Raw genomic sequence first — 21,473 nt, forward strand, 5'->3', positions numbered from 1 at the left:
TGAACAGCTGGAATGCTTGGAAAGAGAAAAGGAAATGCAAGGGCAGCTTTCCTTCTGTCAAGGATTCTTCACTTTTAATAGCTGCATATCAGGCATCTATATTCCTGAACGGCAGCTGTCGAAGCACATTTGCAGCTGTCAGTTGTTTTCAGTTGTTTTGATGCCCTCACTGTTTTTTTTAATGTCCTGTTTCTTAAAACTATTACCTCCACCCTGGGAAAAAATACCTCCAGTAATCCTGTCACCTGTTAATTTCTCCTCTGTGAAACACCATTCATTTAAAGCACATGGCTTTACCCAAAGAATCCTGGGGGCTGTCAGTTGCCCCTCACGGAGCTACAGTTCCCAGCACCTGTAACAGACTACAGTTCCCAGGATGCCTTGTGAAACCATGTGCTTTAAACATACTATTGTGGATGTGACTGCTGTTGGTCAAGTCACAAACTAGTCATTGGCAAGGGGGGGCGGGGGAGAAGGAAGGCAACCCCAGTGCTACCATAGCATAAGCCACACAGGATGTGGGTGAGTATTGCCCAATTCAAACTAAGGAGGTTTTCAATGCCTGGAAACAGCAGCACAGAGGCAGAAAAAACAACCCTCCACCAACGTATTCAGTACCTCAGTTGATGGCATAATAACTTCTTTAGTCTTTAAGGTACCACAATAATACACTGTTTTCAGACAGGGTTCTCTTGCCTGTGAAGAATTTTGCCTTGCTTAAGGGCATTTCCCCCCCAAATCCTTGCCTATGTTCTGAGAAAAAAACTGCTCCTTTTCCCTTATGGGGTACCCAAGAGCCCATATAGAGTCCTTTTGTAGGTTCTCTATCGGTAGGAGAAAATAACAGAGACCAACCAGAGAATATTGAGAAGCAAAGCAGCTAGTAAGCCTAATCTTTTTTAAAGCTGTTGCAACAGGATGCTCCGCCTCCCCACAGGAGGTGGGGGAAAGGACCCCGAGCCATGCGTGCAAGCCCTTATACAGTGGTACCTCGGGTTACAGACGCTTCAGGTTACAGACGCTTCAGGTTACAGACTCCACTAACCCAGAAATAGTACTTCGGGTTAAGAACTTTGCTTCAGGATGAAAACAGAAATCGTGCGGCGGCAGCGAGAGGCCCCATTAGCTAAAGTGGTGCTTCAGGTGAAGAACAGTTTCATGTTAAAAACGGACCTCCAGAATGAATTAAGTTCTTAACCCAAGGTACCACTGTATAAGGGACGCGGGTAGCGCTGTGGGTTAAACCACAGAGCCTAGGACTTGCCGATCAGAATGTCAGCGGTTCGAATACCTGCGATGGGGTGAGCTCCCATTGCTCGGTCCCTGCTCCTGCCAACCTAGCAGTTCAAAAGCACGTCAAAGTGCAAGTAGATAAATAGGTACCGCTCCAGCGGGAAGGTAAACAATGTTTCCGTGAGCTGCTCTGGCTCGCCAGAAGCAGCTTAGTCATGCTGGCCACATGACCCGAAAGCTGTGCGCCGGCTCCCTCGGCCAATAAAGTGAGATGAGCACCACAACCCCAGAGTCGGCCACGACTGGACCCTTTACCTATTATATATATATATATATATATATATATATATATATATATATATGTGTGTGTGTGTGTGTGTATATATATATATATATATATATATATATATATATATATATATATTTATGACCTTAACATTCTTTTAACACCTACACAGCAATGTTTTGAGTAGCATCTGCTTCTATCTGCATCTGCACAGCAACAAATCTATTCCATTAACCTCTTTATGGCATGCACGGGGACACCATTTGATCAGTAATCAAGTTTTTATTATTATTATTATCGTTTGTTCTCATCTGTGCTGCGCTGATGTAACCTTCAAAATCTGTCAGCAGCAAGCAAAATTAAAGCAGTTGCTTGTACAGTATATGGAACGTATTACATTTTTTAAAAAAATGTTCCAAAGGACATATAGCCCCATTTACAAAAGAGGGGACCGTACCTTGGAAAACACACACATTCGAGCTTTCGGTAGCTTTGCGAAATGAGAAAAGTAAGAAGACCGTGCTCCGTCTCGATAAGACTAGAAATTCTGTGTTGTAGAGAAAAGCTAGAGAAAAGTTTTTTTTTTTCAATTTAAGTATACAATGGGTAACCCTTGCAGAAATGTTGAGTTCAAAAACAATGGCTGCATTTCTACAGCTGTTGTCATCTCTTCATATAACTGGGGGGATAAAAAACAGAATTCATCTAGTTTGTTTCAGGCTTTTAAATTTGCAATTTTGAAACCACTGCAGCAGCCTTGAATCGTATGCGTATCTGTCAGAAGCTGAGAGAATTACAGGAGAAACCTAAGTTCCTTTGCTGTTCGTTCCACGTGTCCAACTACCTAAAATGTGTTGAAACAGAAGACTATTGCCTTGATGTGTGTAAAACCCATTGCCTGCGCAGATCTGAAAAAGGAAATAAACACACTGATGTAAAATGGAAAGACTTCCCTGTTACCTCACAGGAAATTGACTGATTCTCAACATCCCACATTTGCTCTCTTCATTCAGAGCTAGATTACAGCCACACTAATAGCCAGGCAGTGGTTTCTACATGAAATGCCATTTCCCCTTAAAGGTTTTTTGGGGGTTATTGGTAATGCACTTGCATTTGATTTTGTTTTTGAACGGGCATTTGGCATATCAAATATTTTCCTTAGTACTCTGAATGGCTATAAATGGTTTTGCCAGATCCACAGGGCAATCCTATGCATGTTTGCTCAGAATTAAACCCCACTGTGTTCAGTGGGGGCTACTCCTAAGTGTGCATGAGCCTAAAGTACCAATCCCATGCCCACTAGGTCAGCCCTGCAGTGTAGGACTGCGAGGCACGCCTTTTCCTGGGTTCAGAACTCGAGATGCAAAATGACTGGAGAAGACACGCCCTTGAAATTTCATGGGAGGCGTGCAATCCTTTGTACGCTGACCTGAGAGTAAGGTCCACTGAATTCACTGGGCCTTCCTTCCAAGGGCACACAGAGTCAAAGAATCTTAAGAGTTGGAAGGTACACCAGGGGTCATCTAGTCCAACCCCCTGCAATGCAGGAATCTCAGCTAAAGCATCCATGACAGATGGCCATCCAATCTCTGCTTAAAAGCCTCCAAGGAAGGAGAGCCCACCACCTCTCGTGGGAGTCTGTTCCACTGCTGAACAGCTCTTACTGTCAGAAAGTTTTCCCCCTGAATGTTTAGTCAGAATCTCCTTTCTTGTAACTTGAAGCCATTGCCTCACCTGGAGTTCTACCCAGCAGAGCAGGAGAAAACAAGCATGCTCCCTCTTCTGTGTCACAGCCCTTAAGTCGACATTCGTAGAATTGAGCCGTCAGAATATACAGTGGTACCTCCGGTTACGAACGGGATCCGTTCCAGAGGCCCGGCCATATCCCGAAAACTTTGTAACCAGGGGCGCCTTTCTGCACATGCGTGCGGTGCGATTGAGGTACCACTGTATATGACCACGTTATATGTGCAATTGTGTAACAATTTCTATGCTAGGAATCAACAAAGGCAGATGAGTACTAAGCTCCTAGAACTCCACAGGCATCTTATATTTTATCAATATTCTTTAACAAAGTTATACTATTTCTTTTTTAAAAAATTAAATTTTTATTCAGTTTTCTTTTTCATTCATTACATACATCTCATATCCATAACATTTTCTATTCCTTCCTTCCTCCCTCCCCTCCTAGGCTTCCCCCAACTTCCGCTTCTGGTTTGTTTCTCCTTTCACCCACCTTGCTACCTCCTAAAAGAGAAAATACTAATAGTATACTTATACAATAACATCTAACCTAAAAACATAAAAATGAAAATAAGTACACCATATTATTTCCCTATCTTCTACACATTTTCTAATACTAATGATGTGAATGTTTATTTAAATCCTGCCATCAAGTCTATACTTTCTTTGTTTCTGCAGATATAATCTAAATGGTTCCCATTCTTTTTCAAAGTCACTGCTGTCTTTTTCTCGCAGTCTGTCTGTCAAAAGTTATACTATTTCTTGTACAGACTTCATCGCCAAATGCAGGCGTCTGCCACACAGCAAAATCTTGGTTGCTCGCGACACTTACCCTCTGATCGGGAAAGCTTCTCCTCTGATCCTAAAGACATGGCATTTTGTTGACGTTATTCAACCATGAAGACATATGCATAGCTCAGTTGGTTAGAGCATGCTGCTGCTAATGCTAAGGTTGCAAGTTCGATCCCTGTATGGGATGGCTGACTCTACACCTGCATCTATATTGTAAGAAGCGCTTTTCTTTATTGTTTCTCATTGCCAAGCCTGTGCCTTGGATTTGGCAACGTGTTCCTGCTTTGACCCTTGTACTTCCTGCAGTGTCTGCTTCTGTATGGTTCCTATTGCGTAAAAGAAATAATAATGCTGTGGTAGATTCTCATCTGTGAGCATGGCTACTGCTCCTCCAGCATGTGAGCAGTGGGAAATTTTAAATTCAGGTGCCATAATTTTCCTGAAAATCTTTATTATAGTATATTTAGTACAGCAATGTAATTCAAGACCTGCAAATAAATCAATTTAAATGAGAGCTGGGTGGGCTGAATGGAAAGAAGATGGAATTAATGGGTGACTATAGGTAGGAAAGGTAACTTACAAGAAAATGGAATTATTGGACTGGGGGATTTTTAGGGGAAAACGAACACAGTGTGATGTGAATCATCACTTCTTGAAAGTTACGAGTAGGAATGATTCACTCAAAAAGAAAATGAGATACACCTACTCTGTCACATGAACAATCTTAAACAGAACTGCCACAAACTATTAAGTTTCTGAATGTTAGCACCCATAAATTTAAGGGGAAAAGGTACATTGTCAGAAATGTACATTTGATTTAAAAAATGGCCCAAGTGCTGTTAACAACATTCCCAGACTTAAAAAAAAGGTATTTGCACTGTCTCTTATGAAAACAGTGACATACTGTGCAAGTTTGTGAGGCCTAGGTTTCAGACTCAACATATACAGAGTACTGAGGCTGTAATGTCAGTCTCAAATTTCTGCATAATGTTGGCACTGCACATCTTGCAGAATAAATGCACAATCACATACTAAATGCAAAATCTTCCTTCCATTTTATTGCTGTTCAACTGTGCAAACACTGGAGTTTGCTAACTAGGGGGTGTCCTGTGGGAAAACCCAACATTTGTGTATAATACATTATGTTACGCATGTTAAATGGTCCACACGAGCCTCCTCTGCTCCAGAAAGTAACCTTGTACGTACAGTTACTGTATAAAGTACATACAGTCATCTTTCACAAGTTAAATCCACAAACCACAGTGGGCAGGAACCAAGATGAAGCTTTTGTGCTTCGGTAACCTGAGAAGTAACAGTCATCCTGTAGTCCCTTTCTTGCAAACGTTTTGGATTTAAAACGTCCGGCTTTGATTATCCATATATAACAAGAAAGTTTTTATCTGCTCGTGGGCGACCCACCTTGTGTGCGGCAGGATGTTTAAGGAAGTGTATTGAACAGTAAGCGATCTGAATTGAACAGATCAGGGCCGCATGACAGGGAAAAATAAATGCTTGGTTGGCTCCCCAGGTTTTGGAACCGACGAAGAGTCACAAACCGCATAAAACCGCTCCTCTCACCCATCGCCTTCCTATGCAGCAGAATGCAATGCCTGCTGACTCGGAAGTAATAATAACAAAAAGAAACGAAAAAATAATAAATCAAAAACCCTGCCTGCGATGCTCATCCCCACAACGAGGCTGTGCACTTGTTTGAGAGGAAGTCCCTCCGAACTCACTGGGACTTGCTTCCGAGTAAGCATGCACAAGAAGAGGATCGGGCCCCTTAAACGTTATGATCGCACCCATCCTCTCGGCTGAGAGGAGGAGCGTCGTTTGCAAACCTCCTTCCCGGGAGCGCTGGTTTTACCCCTCTCTTTTCTTTTTGAGCCACTATTCCTCCTCAATATTATGGTTTGTGCCAAGCGGATCAATTCCTGCTCTCGACTGCGTAGGGCTACTCCTGCGTCTAACGCGTGTAGCAGCAGCAGCAGCAGCTCAGCCTCCGCCCCCTCGGTGCGCTCCCTCCCCCACCGCGCGGCTGGCTGGCTGGCAGGAAGGATGGGAAAGAGGGAGGGAGTGGATGAGCGAGCTGCGGATGAGGGTTAAAGGTGCTGCTGGCAGGGAAGTTTGAAGGAGGTCGCCGCCGCTTGTGCGCTCCGGCAGCATCATGGCGGAGCAGAGCGACTCGCCCGTTCACGTTCAGCAGCAGCAGCAGGAGCAGCAGCAGCAGCCGTCGCCGCAGCCGTCGCCGCCGCCGCCGCAGCAGCAGCCGCCGCCCCAGCCCCAGCCGCCGGTGCAACAGACCCAGCCGGCGCCCGCTGCGCCGCCCCCGACCCCCGCGCCGCTCGCCGTCGGCTGGCCCATTTGCCGGGACGCCTACGAGCTGCAGGAGGTGATCGGTCAGTGGCGCGTGTAGCAGGGAGCGGCGGCTCAGGGGGAGGCGGGTGGGTGCCGGGGATGCCTCGTCAGCCGGCTTTGGGGCCTACCGGCTTTTTTTTCAGAGCTTCCCCAGCCCAGAGGCTCTCATTGCGGCGGATGCGCCCGGCACTGCAGTGCCCGATGCTGCAAACTTGACTTCCTCCTGCTTCAGGCACCGGCTCTTTGCACAGCGCCGCTTTCATCTCGCTTCCTCTTGTTGCAACGTTCCGTGATCCGGGGGAGGAGAACGGAGCCCGGCTCGTTCTAGAACACTTAGGGCCGGCTCCCTTCTTGCTTGCCTGCCTGCCTGCCTTCATTGAGAGGTGGGGCATCAGCACCCCCCCTTTGCTCTCTCGATTTCTCTCCCCCACCCCCACCTCGCCTCCCCGGAGTTTTCCCTTAAGCATTGCGGCTTCTGCCGGCCTCCTAAGTTGCCATGGCACTTCTTGCCTTTCTGGCTCCCAACTTTCTCTCTCTCCTGTTAGTGGGGAGATGTAAGTCCACCCCGGCCTCCCTGAATCTCTCTTGTCCACCGCCCCCACGCCCCCACCCTCCAACTCCTTTTCTCCAGGTGCAGCGTCACTCTTGCATCCAGAAACGTCACGTCTATCAGTTTTAGATGACAGTTTTCTGCACATTGCCCTGGCCAAGGGCTTCAGTTACCTCTCTCCTTTCTCTCCCCTCCGTACCATCCGTGCCCCACCCCTTTAACATATTCTTCAGCCTTTAAGTAGGTTTCTTTTGTAATGGCATAGCTATTGCTTTAAGTTTTTTTAATGCCAGTGCCCATCTTTTTCCCCTCCCCAGTTTAATAATCTGCTCGTTTGGTGTTGCAGCGATCCCCGAGAAGTTAATTAAATAAGCCTGAGGGGTGACTTGGATGCTATTTGCTGGGCATCAGTTGCTTTGCAAGTCTGGTTTATAGAGAGAGATAACACAGCTAAAGCCTGCAAATGCAACAAAACTCCAAATCCAGGAGTGTCATTGCTTTGTGAGCTAGGCCACATCCAGCAGTGGGGTAGGGCTGCCTCCAGTATCTCTTGCAGTTGTTTTTAATATTGATGGCCTCAGAACTGCTGAAATGGGCATTTAAAGAAAAGAAGAGAGCAGACTCTCCTTTAGGAAGTTTTGGCACCCCTCTTGTACTTGTCGAGATGTGCGTCTGTATTGCATGTGGTCTCCTGAAGCCTCCTACGGACTGCTAAAAAGAGAAACCGTATCCTTTTGTCCTTTGGATTTTTTAGTCTTTTTGTCCTGCTGCCTGTCATCCTACTTCTTTCTTGGCCTTCTCACAGCCATGGCACTGAAATAGCTGAAGGATGCTGTGCAAGCAAGGTGCCTAAGCTCTCCTCTTTTCTGCTTCTGGAGCAGGGAGGTATCCTGCAGCAGCCCCACTTGTGGATTGCCAGCATCCTCATCCTCCAGGGGGAAGAAGACCATCAAAAGCACCTTGTAAAACTGTCCACTTAACATTCTTCATCAAGATTTTGGGGACACTTAACAGAGTCGCATTGGACTCAGCAGGGCTTACTTCTGAGTAGAGATATAGTTTTAACTATATGTTCCAACATTTATGGCACCAGTTTAAGTTGTTTTTTAAAGATCAGCTCATTGACAGAGAACATTGCAGGGAGAGTAAAATCATATATTTATTGGGGCCAGTTGATGTTCATTATGTGGCTTCCGCTCAACTTTTCCTCGGAGAGGGATTTATTTTAAAAAGCAAATTAAAACGAGAATTTTTTTCTGGGTGATGGTCTGCCTTGGTTTCTGACCGGTTAGCCTTAGAGACCTTGTGTTGACACAACTTACATTGCAAATGGACACTCTGCTTTTGGAAATAGCTCAGTTGGTAGAGCATGAGACTCTTAATCTCAGGGTTGTGGGTTCGAATCCCACGTTGGGCAAAAAGATTCCTGCATTACAGGGGGTTGGACTAGATGATCCTCATAGTCCCTTGAAACTCTGCAATTCTGTAAATTTGTGAAATGTAAGAGCCAGCCATGTCTGGCCATGTTCTTCAGAGACTGCTGCATCATGGTAGGAGTTAAACAAGCCTCTGCAAGAAATCAGTGAATCACTTTCTTAGAGTGGTAGCCTAAGTGTGTTTATTTGGAAGTAAGTTCTATTGAATTCCGTGGTAGTTGTTCCCAGTCCCATGTGCTTCGTAAATGAAGCTGTAATTTGTCACTTGTCCTCCTTTCCAAAATGCTTAATAAACTTTTTATTAAGTAAGCTAAGCAGGATAAAATCCCATTGACTTTTAAATGAATTGCAGACTGTCTTTATTTAAATCAAGGTGACTTCTTTCTCCAAGAAAACAAAATCTGAATTAAATAGGAAACTTTAGAAAATCAGTGAACAAGCATGCACATTCCTTGGCTGCCACAACAGTTAAAACATACCGGCTTGTAACAAAAATCTGGCTTTGTTCAGTTTTGGCACATTCTCTCTTGCCACATAGCCCACACACTTTTTGTGGTATAAAACTTACATTCATAGACTAGGGAGTTGTGAAATGAAGGATTTCTGTTTTGTGCTGCCATCTTAATTCTAAGCAAGATTTGTTTACTAAGAAGTAAGCACCATTGAACACATGGATAGGACTGTACTTTAAGTGCCCCATGCTTTCTAGGTATAAGATCTGGTAGTGGACTAGAGACATCAAATGACCATACTGTTTGGAGAACAGCCTAAAGATTCATAGTTTGCACAATAACAAATACAGTACAAAAAGTTGGGTTACCAAGAGAATCGGGCTTAAACTGATTGATAGAGGGTTCTGAATTAACTTTTAAGAGAGCCAGGGTAGATTTTTAATATTTTGGGTCCTTATATTAAATCCAGACTTCATTTAAACCAAATGCTATCCCTTCGAATGTTGCTTAATATAATCAAACTTTTAAAAGCAACTATTTTTTTTTTTTATCTTGGTCCTTTAATTCCGTACGATGACTTGTAGCTTCTTTGTATTATGTATTGCTTACAAAATGAGGATGATGAAGGCCTAAACTAGTCATGTGAAAATAAGCTTTGGATATGAACTAAGCATATTCACCTTTCAAAGAAGAACAAACAGAAATAGTGCAATCTTGAACTTGTGAGAATAAACGTAACTTAAATCAAAGTTGGATCTTTGCTCAGGGTTTCATAATTACCATATTTTTAATAAATATTTTAAAATACATTATATTATGTTGATGTTATGATAGGCACTAGGTCTGAAAACCCTAACCGGTGCAATTAGTCGGTTCATTCATTGCAAACATGAGCATGTAAGATTCTTGATCTTGGCTTAGTTTGAAGCCGTGGATGTTCAGTACTTATGGCATTGTTATAATACATGTCTCTCTGAGTTGCATTTTTGGAAGGGTGTTCCAGATGGATCCTAATTTAATCCAGAGCAATGCTCCTTTTGAATTAACTTTTCAGATAAGTAAAAGCAGTGACAGGCCACAAAAAAACCACAGTTTTATTATTGTAGTTTCAAGGTAGTTGTGCAGAGAGTCTTGTAAAATGCTTGCCCTGATTAAATGTGGCTTACCTGCAAGATTGTTTTAAAAGCATGATCGGACTAGTGTAACAACTGTGATTCCTGATGGAAGCATATTTGACAGCTAAAAGTGCCAGAGGAATGGATTTTAACTTTCTCTGGTCTAATCCGGATGACACTTACCTGCTGGCTTTCTGTTTCCTTTTGTGTAATTTGCATTGCATTCATTTTCAGGTCAAGATAATGTAATCTCTGAATTGGCTCTTAAATACTTTATACTTACAACAAGAGCATGCAGTGTGTACCCACTGTAGCAGTTAGACGTAATTTATTCTAGGTCTTTAGTTTTCATTGGAGAAGCCCTCATTCTGACAATTGGCTTCAAATATCCCATTGCTGTTAATGGGTTTGAGTACCTTACTGGTGCATATCTAGTAGAAGAGGACTCTGCCTTACGTTCTTTCAACAGTATTAGATAAACTCCTGGAGAATAAGGTGATCAATTGTCTACTCTCTGTTTCCTGCTACTTAACCAATTCCCAATGCACAAGACAGCCTCCCCTCTCATTGAGGGACCAGTAAGCTTACTCAGTCTTTTATGAGGTACCTCATTGAAAGCTTTTTGAATGTCTTGAGTACACAATGTCAGCTGGATCTCCTCTATCTATATACACTTGTTGACACTCTCAAAGAACTGCCATGGGCTTGGGAGACAGGACTTGCCCTTGCAGAAGCCATGTTGGCTTTGCTTCAGCGAGGCTTGTTCTTCTATATGCTTGGCTACTGTATCTTTAACAATATTTTCTAACAGTTTTATTTTAGAGAAAAGGTAAGAGATGACATGATAGAAGATTATAAAACTATGTCTGCCATGGAGAAAGGGGATAGAGAAAAGTCCTGTCCCCCCATAACACTAGAACTTCTGGACATTGGCAAGGTGAAGTGTTCAAAAGTTTAGGACTGATAAAAGAAACTAGTTCATGCAGCGTAAATTGAACTACTGGTATATGGCTCACTCCAAAAGGAGGCAGTGAGGGCTACCCAACTCGGAGGCTTTGATTAGATAAATTCATGGAGGTTAAGGCTGACGACTATTAGCCAGGGTGACCATGTTTCATCTCCACTGTCAAAGGAGGTAAATGCCTCTGAATACCAGTTTCTGGGAATTGCAAGGGAGCAGAATCCGGTTGTGTTTAGGTCCTTCTTAATGCTTCCCATGGGCATTTGGTTGGCCACTGTGTGAACAGGATGCTGATAAAGCTAGCCTTTGGCCTGAGCAAAGAGAAACCAGAGGAGGAGGATGGATCACTGAGCCCACCATCCCATACACCCTTGAGTGCTTTTTGGAAGATGCCACACACAGCTCAATAGGTTTTGTATTATATCCATCCTCTTAAAATTGGGACCCCAGTAGTCCATTTAACACAGGTTTTCTGTGGATGAAGGTCTGCTGGCTTAGTTTAGTGTATGAGAACTGGCAAAAGGGCTACCAGGCAGCATCCAAGACCCTTGGGAATGGTTGGGAGGTTCTGCTCTCCCTTTAGAAACCGCGGGAAAGTAAGATAGCAAAGGCCTTTCTTTCTTTCATCCTCAGTGGAAACCTTCCTTATTCCCTGGACTAAGCAAAGCTGCTGCTGGCATACTGTTGTCATTGCATCAAACTTGCAGGGTTGAGCAAAGGGGTTCATAAAGTTTCAGCTAGATGAGTTTTGCCCAGCTTACCTATTGCCATAGTTTCCCACTTTAGTAGTAGCTCTTTGCCCTGTAGTTCACTATAGTTACTTGAGGAGTTAGTGATTTCGCTTGTGGATTAAAGTGAAGCCTCCTAGGGAGCTGTTAATACAGTTAGCAGACCAGCAGGTTACTTGCAGCTTAAATAGGAGGTAACAGCATTTTTCTATTTTTAGGCTTTGGTTAAACACTCAGGAGTGACTTTAAGGGGGTGGGAAGAGTCTATTAGCTCCTGCATTCAAGCTGTTGCTTCTTGGCCAGTATATCTGAATTGCTGTATATACCCTGAGCTTCAGGCTTGACAACTGGCATTGAGGTCCCAGCCTTTCAAGCAACATCTGTTTGTACACAGGCGAGAGTTCATTGTGAGTCGCTTTACTCATGCAGGTAAAATTAAGCACATACCTGTGCACATACCTTTTTCTGAGGGTGCAGTTCAGTTCAGCTTCCTGATTATGTCAGCATATTTACATGAATAAAACATACCACTCTAACAAACGTCAACTTGGTTTTACTGATTATTTTAAAAGCCACTATCCTTGTATGGAGTCGTTCCCCCAAGTTTGTGAGACTGCTGTACGCACAAGAACAAAGGGCTCCTATGAGAGCTATTTGAGGGTTTTTTCTTACTTCTGTTTACATGTGGCTGTTTTTGATAAGAATGCATCTCTCAGTTTTCCCTGCCAAAGGAGGATTATGTTCATTGATGAAAAATGTATGAAGATTTTCTGGAATTCTCCACTCTGTAGAGGAGGATATAGTTGTTGCTTTGCAACTGACACAGGCATCCTAGGAAGAGATAGCTCCGGTCTGCTAATGATCCCATGAAGAAAAAGTTAAGGAGGTCTGTGCCTCTTTGCCTTAATGTAAGGACGAAACTTCCTTTGAGAATTATACAAAAGCAGGAGTTCACAACTGAAGTAAGCAGCCATGTTGGTCCGTCACACTAAACCATGGTTTAATACGATATGCAGGAGCAGTGTGCAACTCATACCTCCTTCCACATGGGGGCAGGATTTTGGAAGCCCTTGCCTCCACTTTGCCTGTGGGGTTTGTTGGTTTGTTTTAATGGTGGATTATACTGTTGTGTTGTGCGACTGTTTTCAGTACAACTACTTTTAGTCTATTTGAATTGTATTGTATGTATTCTGTATGTTTCTGCTGTATTAATGCAAATTGCCTTGAGACCTTGTGGTAATAATGTGAACACATAAGGGAATGATAATTTGCGGTTTGTTGTGCTGTCCGTACTTTACCTTTAATTATGGTTTGTTGCAAACAAGTCTGCTTCAGACCATGGTGTCTTTTTAAACTATGGTCAGTTTTATGTCAATGGCCATTCTGTGTCCAGATAACACGGCAAGCTGTGATCAGGCAGAATAAACATTTAATAAATGAAATAAAAGCTTAACAGTGGAAGCAAAAGCTTCCGAACTTCTACTGATAGTGTGGGAAGACACAAGGAGAATATGCTAGCCCACAGGTTTTTGTAGCTTGTTCCTAGTCATGCAGCTTGGGTATTAAACCATGTGAGAAATATGAATGTTGCCACTATCTGCTGGCATGAGCTGAACGGCAGAATGTTAGTTTGTTCATTTTGTGCTATGTGCGTTGTGATGGCTGACATTGCCAGTGTTTTGGTGTTGGTCTTACAATAATAATCTAGTTATGTAAACATTTAATTCTCAGTTTTATTACTTTAGCCTTGCATATAGTTGAGGCCCACTGTGTTCCCCTAGGCCAGTGCTTTTCAACTGGTGTGCCATGGCACCCTGGGATGCCTTGAATGATGGTCAGGGGTGCTGTGGGCAACACTGGCCTCTGTCCCTCATTCCTTCCCTCCCTCCCTTCCCTCCCTCTGTCCCATCTTCCCATCTTCTGTCCCATCTGTCCCATCTTCTGATGCCCTCTTGCATCTCTGGCTCCCAAAGGCTTCCATAGCTGTTTGTTGCAGCAGCCCTGCCTATAAGCTCCTCAGGCGAAGGGTGCCTCTGAGGGTGCTTCCCAGGCCCCTGTGGGGCGGTGGGAGGAGACACCTCTATTCGGGGCAGAGACCAGGGGCGGCAGGTGTGGCTGCCCAGAGGACTCCTAAGGAGAGGGGAGAGGAGAGGAGACTGAGGGAGGGTGTTAGAAGGGTGAGAGGCTGCCAGCTGACGTAACTGGGCTCCTGAGCCCCACAGAGGTGCTGCAGAAAGAAGGCAGTTGGTCAGGGGAGCTGTGGACTCAAAAAGGTTGAAAACCTCTGCCCTAGGCTGTTGCTTTCTCCACTTCCAGTTAGAGTCAGGGCCATGAGTGGGAGAGCGAGTTGTAGATGCTGTTTCCAAAGTACTGCTATATTTCTCCAGCTATAGGAACGTGCTAAAAGTGGCATGGAGCATAATATGGTTGTGAGAGACTGTGCAGGTACAAGTATAGTTTTTGACTGTTGATCAGATGAGCAGGTAGTCTCGATTCCAAGCACATTGCATGGTGGTGATATAGGTCCTGTTGCTACTACAGCTATCTCTGTTTTGAAGAAAAACATATATGTGGGGTTTGTAATCTGGATTAGATGCGTAAGGGAAACAGAACTATGCTCATAGAATTTTGCCCATAAATCTGCTACAGCCTTTCTTCCTCTTTCTCAAAGGCAGGGCATTTTTGAACTCTTGATTTCCCCTTCCTCTGGAGTCTTGCATGAAGATTTACCTGAAATTGTGCTGTAACACCATCCTTTTCTTTTTAAGATGGGAGCAAATGTCTCATGAAGAAGATAGGAAGTTGCATCAGATCCAGTGATCCACCCAGCTCTGAATCATTTGCCACTGTTTCCCAAACTTGGGTTTCCAGATGTTTTTTGGACTACAATTCCCATCACCCCTGAGTACTTGTCCTGCTAGCTAGGGATGATGGGAGTTGTAGTCCAACAACAGCTGGAGACCCAAGTTTGGGAAACAGTGAATTATACACAGACTAGCAGTGGATTGCCAGGCTTTCAGTCATGGGACTCCCCCACATCCATGTAGCATTAGAAACTCAGATATATTAGCTAATTGCAAAATGGTTACTTAAACCTAAGTTACGGTCGCCACAATGGAATGCTTAGATGCCTCTTTTTTTGGCAGTAGAATTTATTTTTATTTTTATTCATTTCATTTCAATACCACTTATATTAAAAATAATAATCTCAAAGCGGTTTACAAGGAATTAAAACACCAAACAATCCAGAATAAAACAAATTCAAGTGCCAGGGAAAATATTTCAGATCCTCCTCTAAGTCACAATTTGCTTTCCCTGTATTTTTTTTATCTACTTAATTTATATAACTGCCCCATAGCAGAAGTACTCTAGGAAACCAATGTGGTGTAGTGGTTAGAGTGTCCGACTAGGACCTGGGAGATCAGGGTTCAAATCCTCACTCGGACATGAAGCTCACTGGGTGACCTTGGGCCAGTCGCAGCCTCTTAACCCACCTCACAGGGTTGTTGTAGGGGTTAACTGAGGAGCGGGGTGAATCCTGTACTCTTTGGAGAAAAAGGTGTGATATAAATGCAATAAATGAGCTCTTCTGCTTACCTGCAAAAGAAAGCTGGAGGGGCCAGACTAAGTGGTGGAAATCTCAGAGTGGAATTGCTTGGTTGGGTGCACATTTGTCTTAGTTTTGCTACAGTTCCCAGAATAGTTTTAACAATAAATTCCTCTTCCCAGAGAACTCTGGGAATTGCAACTCTCTGAGGGGAATAGGGTTCTCCAAACAGCTCTCAGCAGCTCCCAGAATTCCCTGGGGGGAGCCAGGACTGTGAAAAGTAGCATCATTGAGCTCTAAATGATGGTTGTGAGTGTGGCCCTAGTGAGGACCACATGCTTTACTTGCATCTTGGTGCAGTTGTGTGAATAAAGCCATCCATATGACCAGTGTTTTTTTTTCTGGGGGAAAAGGTAGGGGAACTCACCACAAAGTTTGTTTGTTGTGGGCCCAGTCACAGTGCCACCACCTCCTCGGGCATCGGCTAAATGTAAGATATGATTAATAAAATCAAGCAGACAACAATCTGGATTAGAAATGGCCACAACTTTATTGATTACAGATTATAGGTGGATTTTGGCTCAGGCATTGGATACATATCTGTTCCAGCCCCGCCACCCGACAAAAGTAATAGTTATTTTTTTAATTTTTTATTATTAAATCTTTATTAATTTGAATTAAAAAAATATCAAAACGCAACATTTAATACAGATGCAAAGCTAGAAAATAAAGAGGAAAAAAGAAAAAGAGAAAAACAAACAAAAAAACATAATACTATGTATTTCATATATGTAAATACCATATCATACTTTTTTTACAAACTCACAAAAAAGAACAAAAACATTACTGTGAATTAGCTAAAAAAAGACTTCCAAATATTTTCATTTACTATATCTATTCTTTCCTCTATAATACACAGTCTCAAATTAACTTAATTATTTTCATACGTCCAAACATAATATCATTTCCACCTTTTATTTACAAGAATCACTCTAGTTCTGCCAGGAGATTCTTACTCTTACAATAATTGTTTAGATATTCTTTAAATATTCTTCATTCTTTATATACATTCTGTTTCTATTGATCTCTTACTCTCCCTGTCATCTTTGCTAGCTGTAGATATTTTATCATTAGGGCTTGCTACTCTGCTATTGTAGGTATTGCTTCCTTTTTCCAATTTCTTTCCACTAATATTTTGCATACATGAACAATGTTTTTATATTTTTTCCTATTTCTATTGGCAGTATGCCTAGAAGGAGGGTTTCTGGTCTTTTTTAAAAATTAAGTTTAAATATCTTTTTAAGTTCATCATAAATATTTTTCCAGAAGTCTTGGATAACTATGCAGTTCCACCACATATGCAAATAAGAGCCCATCTCTTTTTCCAGCAGATAGGTGATCTATTTTTTGTACATTTTTGCCATTCTTGCTAGAGTAAGGTGCCATCTAGAGTAAGGTGCCATCATCTTCATAATATTTTCTTCGAACTTGATGTCCTCCCTCAATAATGAATCAATAATTAATTTTTAAAAGGCAAGGGAACTTGGTTTCCCCAACTTCCTGCTCACAAAACCCCCTGCGTATGGTCATCTGCTGAAACCATCTTATCATATTAGTAGCTTCCCTACCAAATACCACTAATGTTATGCCACAGTTAACGCTGTTGAAATATTGCTTAGTAAAAGCCTAAACTTCTGTTCTGGCACGCTTGGTCTCAATGTCAGCCTGGACAGTGCTGGCTCTGCAAAGTTTGGCACCGGGTAATGCGGCCGGATTCTTCTTCCTGACAGCTGCATTTGTAACCAGCTGCAGTATTCCTTACTAATTATGTTGTCCGAGGAAACCACAGCCAGATGGAACTGGCTTTGGAGGGACAACTGAATATCTAGTCATATGCTGCAAGAGAGGAATCAGCTGTCCTGGGAGAACAGCCCTCCTGAGCGCACTTTAGTTTCAAGTGCGTTTACAGTTCTGCTGCAGAATAATAAGTAAGTGCAATGATAACCGAGTGTCTGCTGTGCTTTCAAGCGTTCAAAAGGGGTTCATTACAACAACCCTTTAAGTAGGCCTGTATCATCATCCCAATGTAGTGAACAAAGGATTTCCTTTTTTATTTTGGTTTTAAATTGAAACTTTTCAGCATACAATCCAATTAAAAAACACTAATCTAAATAAGAATAATAAACAACAAAAAAGAGAAAGAGACGGAGAGAGGAAAAAGACCCCCAAAGCCCTCTATCAGAGGTGGATTTTAACCCTTGCCTCTCCGCTCTCACCTGGGAGAACAAGGGATTTTTTGATTCACCATATTCTTTTTTGGGCTACTGTGTATACGCAGACCAACTAAGTGTTGGCTACTCTGCTGCTGGGCAAGCTCTGCTCAATTTCCAGGTGCCCTTTCCCCCTTAAATAGTCTGCTGGAATGCACATTGCCTCCTCACTCCTCTGTGCTTTAGCTTGACTCCTGCACCCTCTTGCATACTTTGTATGAATTTGTTTTGCCCTATGAGATATTTTTCTTAAATTTTAACCTCGGAAAATTGCTCTTGATGGAGAGGAGGTAGCTTTCTGATGGTTGTCATTTTGATTTACTGCCCATGCTACAGCCTAAGGTACCACCAGCGCACGTTGCAAAAATAAAAATGAATAAAATAAAAATACTTTATTTGCTGTACAGAAATACTGCAAAGTATTTATTTACAGTAAATAAATATTTACTGTAAATAAATACTTATTTGCAGTATTAAATAATACTGTTAAAGTATTATTTAAATAAGTAGGTATTTACTTATTTAAATAACACTTATTTAAGTGTTATAAATACAATAAGAAGAATTATTACATAACAGTATTTATATCCTGCTCTTCACTGAATGTTTTCAATCTCAGAGCGGAGAACAAAGTAATACAAATAAGCAAAGAAAAATAATACAGAAATTGCAAAAATCGTATTAGCAAGCCCTATAAGCAACAGCTCAAAAATTCAGTCATAAGGTAAGCAAGCGAAACTGCAGTAACAAAAAATTGCATTTCCAATTTAACCAAATACCTAGGTAAAAACAAACAAGACAGCTGGGGTAGCTCAGTCGGTAGAGCACGAGACTCTTAATCTCAGCTTTGTGAGCCCTACATTGGGCAAAATATTCCTGCATTGCAGGGCGTTGGACCAGATGATGTTGTGCCTTCCTAATTCTACAATTCCAAGACATTCAAATAGAGTAAATAACCAGTGGTCTTAGCAACTGTTCCCACCCTGTTTTTCACTTGCAATAGACCTCTTCCTCCCTCTTCTGTCTCTCACACAAAGAAGACCCCACTCTGAGCCAATAGACCTCAGTGGCATTTGAGTAACTTAACATTGCCCCCTTCCCCTCTAATCCATCCAACCTCCCCACACACCATGAACTGCTGCCCACAAGCATCTACAGCAAGAAACTCCAGCCCTTTATCTACAGTAGTAACAGCCATGCACAGAAAAAGGAGCGTCAACATGCCACAGCTGGTGTTTCTCTCCCTTTCCCAGTAGGGCTGCTAGATGGATTTGCTTCCTCCTAGGGGCCAGATCTACCAAGACGAGTTGCTGTGCAAACTAGGTAGGCCTGATAGAATCATAGAAATGTACAGCTGGAAGGGACCCTGAGGATCATCTAGTCCAACCCCCTGCCAATGCAGGAAATGCAGCTGTACCATATGGGGATCGAACCTGCAACCTTGGCGTTATCAACGCCATGCTCTAATCAACTTGAGCTTTATGGCCAACCTGCTCCTGACAGGCATTTAGGTATGAAGTTTGTTGTTGTTTAGTCGTGTCCGACTCTTCGTGACCCCATGGACCAGAGCACGCCAGGCACTCCGGTCTTCCACTGCCTCCCACAGTTTGGTCAAACTCATGCTGGTAGCTTCGAGAACACTGTCCAACCATCTCATCCTCTGTCGTCCCCTTCTCCTTGTGCCCTCCATCTTTCCCAGCATCAGGGTGTTTTCCAGGGAGTCTTCTCTTCTCATGAGGTGGCCAAAGTATTGGAGCCTCAGCTTCAGGATCTGTCCTTCCAGTGAGCACTCAGGGCTGATTTCCTTCAGAATGGATAGGTTTGATCTTCTTGCAGTCCATGGGACTCTCAAGAGTCTCCTCCAGCACCATAATTCAAAAGCATCAATTCTTTGGCGATCAGCCTTCTTTATGGTCCAGCTCTCACTTCCATACATCACTACTGGGAAAACCATAGCTTTAACTATACGAACCTTTGTAAGAAGTTAGTAACCATCAAAATAATTCCACAGATGATACAACATTTACTAGTCATAATACTAAATGTAAAAAACAACTGGGGGGGGCCTCCAAATTAGAGGGTGTGGTTGAAGACTGCTTCTCGTGACATTTTTCCACTTTGAGGGGGATACAGGAGTAGGACTTGTGTGCTTATTTTTTATCCTTGCACAAGCAGCAGACCAGAGCATCACTTTCCCGATTGCTGCCTTGCCTGGGGTTCATTTCAAAGCAACATTTCCACCCCTCCTCCAGATTAAAGCAGTGATATAAGTGTCTGCACATGATTCACAGCTGATTCAAGGAGAGGTCTTTGTATTTGTAGTTTGGGATGTATGTACCTGAATGCAAAACTGTCAAGGGAGAAGGAGCCCTGGAATGTAAGCAGGAGCTATTATCTCAGAACAACGTTCCTAAGGTGGTTTAAGTTTTTTAATAAGCCTTCAGTGGGTGGCATTATAGGTCGATCTATGGCATGAAGAATAAGAGATTCACCTTCGTCTTAAGTGGGTCGTAGTTAAAGCCACAGTGTTGGCGGTGGTGATGGTAAGGGAGGCAACTGCAGAATCGGACAACAGCTACTCAAAATGCAACAAATCCAATAGCTACTCAAAATGGCTGAACTTATTTTGAATGACACCACAGGATGACTGGCTCCATTCAGATGTTAACAAGCATGGCCAATGGGCCACGTAAATAGCTTTGATGGTAGTGCTTGATAAGTGGTCCACAGAGGACTCTTTATGTGTGGAGATGCACATGTTGCCCCTAGGAATGAATTTTCTCATGTCCACCAAGCAAAGCCTCTTCAAACTTGATTTTTTTCCCTTTTTTTTGCCGGATAGATGGTGCACTGAGAGAGATTTATCTTTTTTTTCTGTTACAGAACTGCTTTTCTTTTCAGAGGCTTCCAGGGTGCAATGGAGAGAGCCTGAGTGAAGATGTTAATAATTAGTTACTTGTTAATTAAGTGGCAGATTGTTATGACATCTGTAGGGTTAATATTTCCACTTTTTCTCCCCTCTGGGTATTTGACCTGATTTGAGTGCCCTGTATGCTGAATTAATATTGGTTTTATTCCAGTTGTATGATTAATACCAACTTAAATCATCTCGCCAGACTAATTACATCTCAATACTCTGTGGACAGAAGCTGCTTTGTGAACTTGATGTGAATCCACAGTTTCAGGAGAGGTGTATTTAAAGTTTTAAATGATAAAATCGCCTCGCTTTTGGTATATGTGTTAGGTAGAAAGGTGGGGGGTATGGATTTAAGAAGGCGTCAAGGTGGTGATTATTAATCCAGAATGTGGCAGCTAGACTGGTGACTGGGAGTGGCCGCCGGGACCACATAACACTAGTCCTGAGAGATCTGCATTGGCTCCCAGTACGTTTCCGAGCACAATTCAAAGTGTTGGTGCTGACCTTTAAAGCCCTAAACGGCCTCGGTCCTGTATACCTGAAGGAGCGTCTCCACGCCCATCGTTCAGCCCTGAGGTCCAGCCACTGAGGTCCAGCGCCGAGGGCCTTCTGGCGGTTCCCTCATTGTGAGAAGTGAGGTTACAGGGAACCAGACAGAGGGCCTTCTCGGTAGTGGCGCCTGCCCTGTGGAACACCCTCCCTTCAGATGTGAAGGAAATAAGCAGCTATCCTATCTTTAAAAGACATCTGAAGGCAGCCCTGTTTAGAGAAGTTTTTAATATTTAATGCTGTATTGTTTTTAATACTTGATTGGGAGCCGCCCAGAGTGGCTGGGGAAACTCAGCCAGATGGGCGGGATATAAATAATAAATAAATAAATTATTATTATTATTATTATTATTATTATTACCCTCATGCTAGTGGTGATTTGTACCATGTGTTGGACCTCCAGATTTGCTGAGCTCCCATCAGCCCCTGCAAGAATGGTCCATGGCAAGAGATGATGGGAGTTGTAGTTCAGCAACATCTGGAGCACCAAAGATTCCTCACACTTGCGGTAGTGAATCACTCTGTGCAGAAATACT

The 21,473-nt window shown here is 42.9% G+C and overlaps 1 protein-coding gene across 4 annotated transcripts in view; it reads left to right on the plus strand.

Annotated features, from left to right (window-relative positions):
* The first annotated feature begins 437 nt into the window (after window positions 1-437).
* STK39 (serine/threonine kinase 39) overlaps window positions 438-21,473 on the plus strand; it is a 109,739-nt gene continuing 88,703 nt past the window's right edge. The window contains exon 1 of one of the 4 annotated variants that reach the window (XM_083577271.1): window positions 438-522. Coding sequence is in view for 2 of the 4 variants with exons in the window: in XM_083577266.1 (XP_083433392.1) it covers window positions 6,222-6,453 (232 nt within the window). In the remaining 2 variants the exon portion in view is untranslated. Of the gene's footprint in view, window positions 523-5,741; window positions 6,454-6,893; window positions 6,967-21,473 lie in introns of those variants that run through there. The other 3 variants (XM_083577266.1, XM_083577272.1, XM_083577267.1) reach the window with 3 other exon arrangements.

The sequence above is a fragment of the Podarcis filfolensis genome (genome assembly GCF_964270895.1).
Source record: "Podarcis filfolensis genome assembly, chromosome: 1".
NCBI lineage: Eukaryota > Metazoa > Chordata > Lepidosauria > Squamata > Lacertidae > Podarcis > Podarcis filfolensis.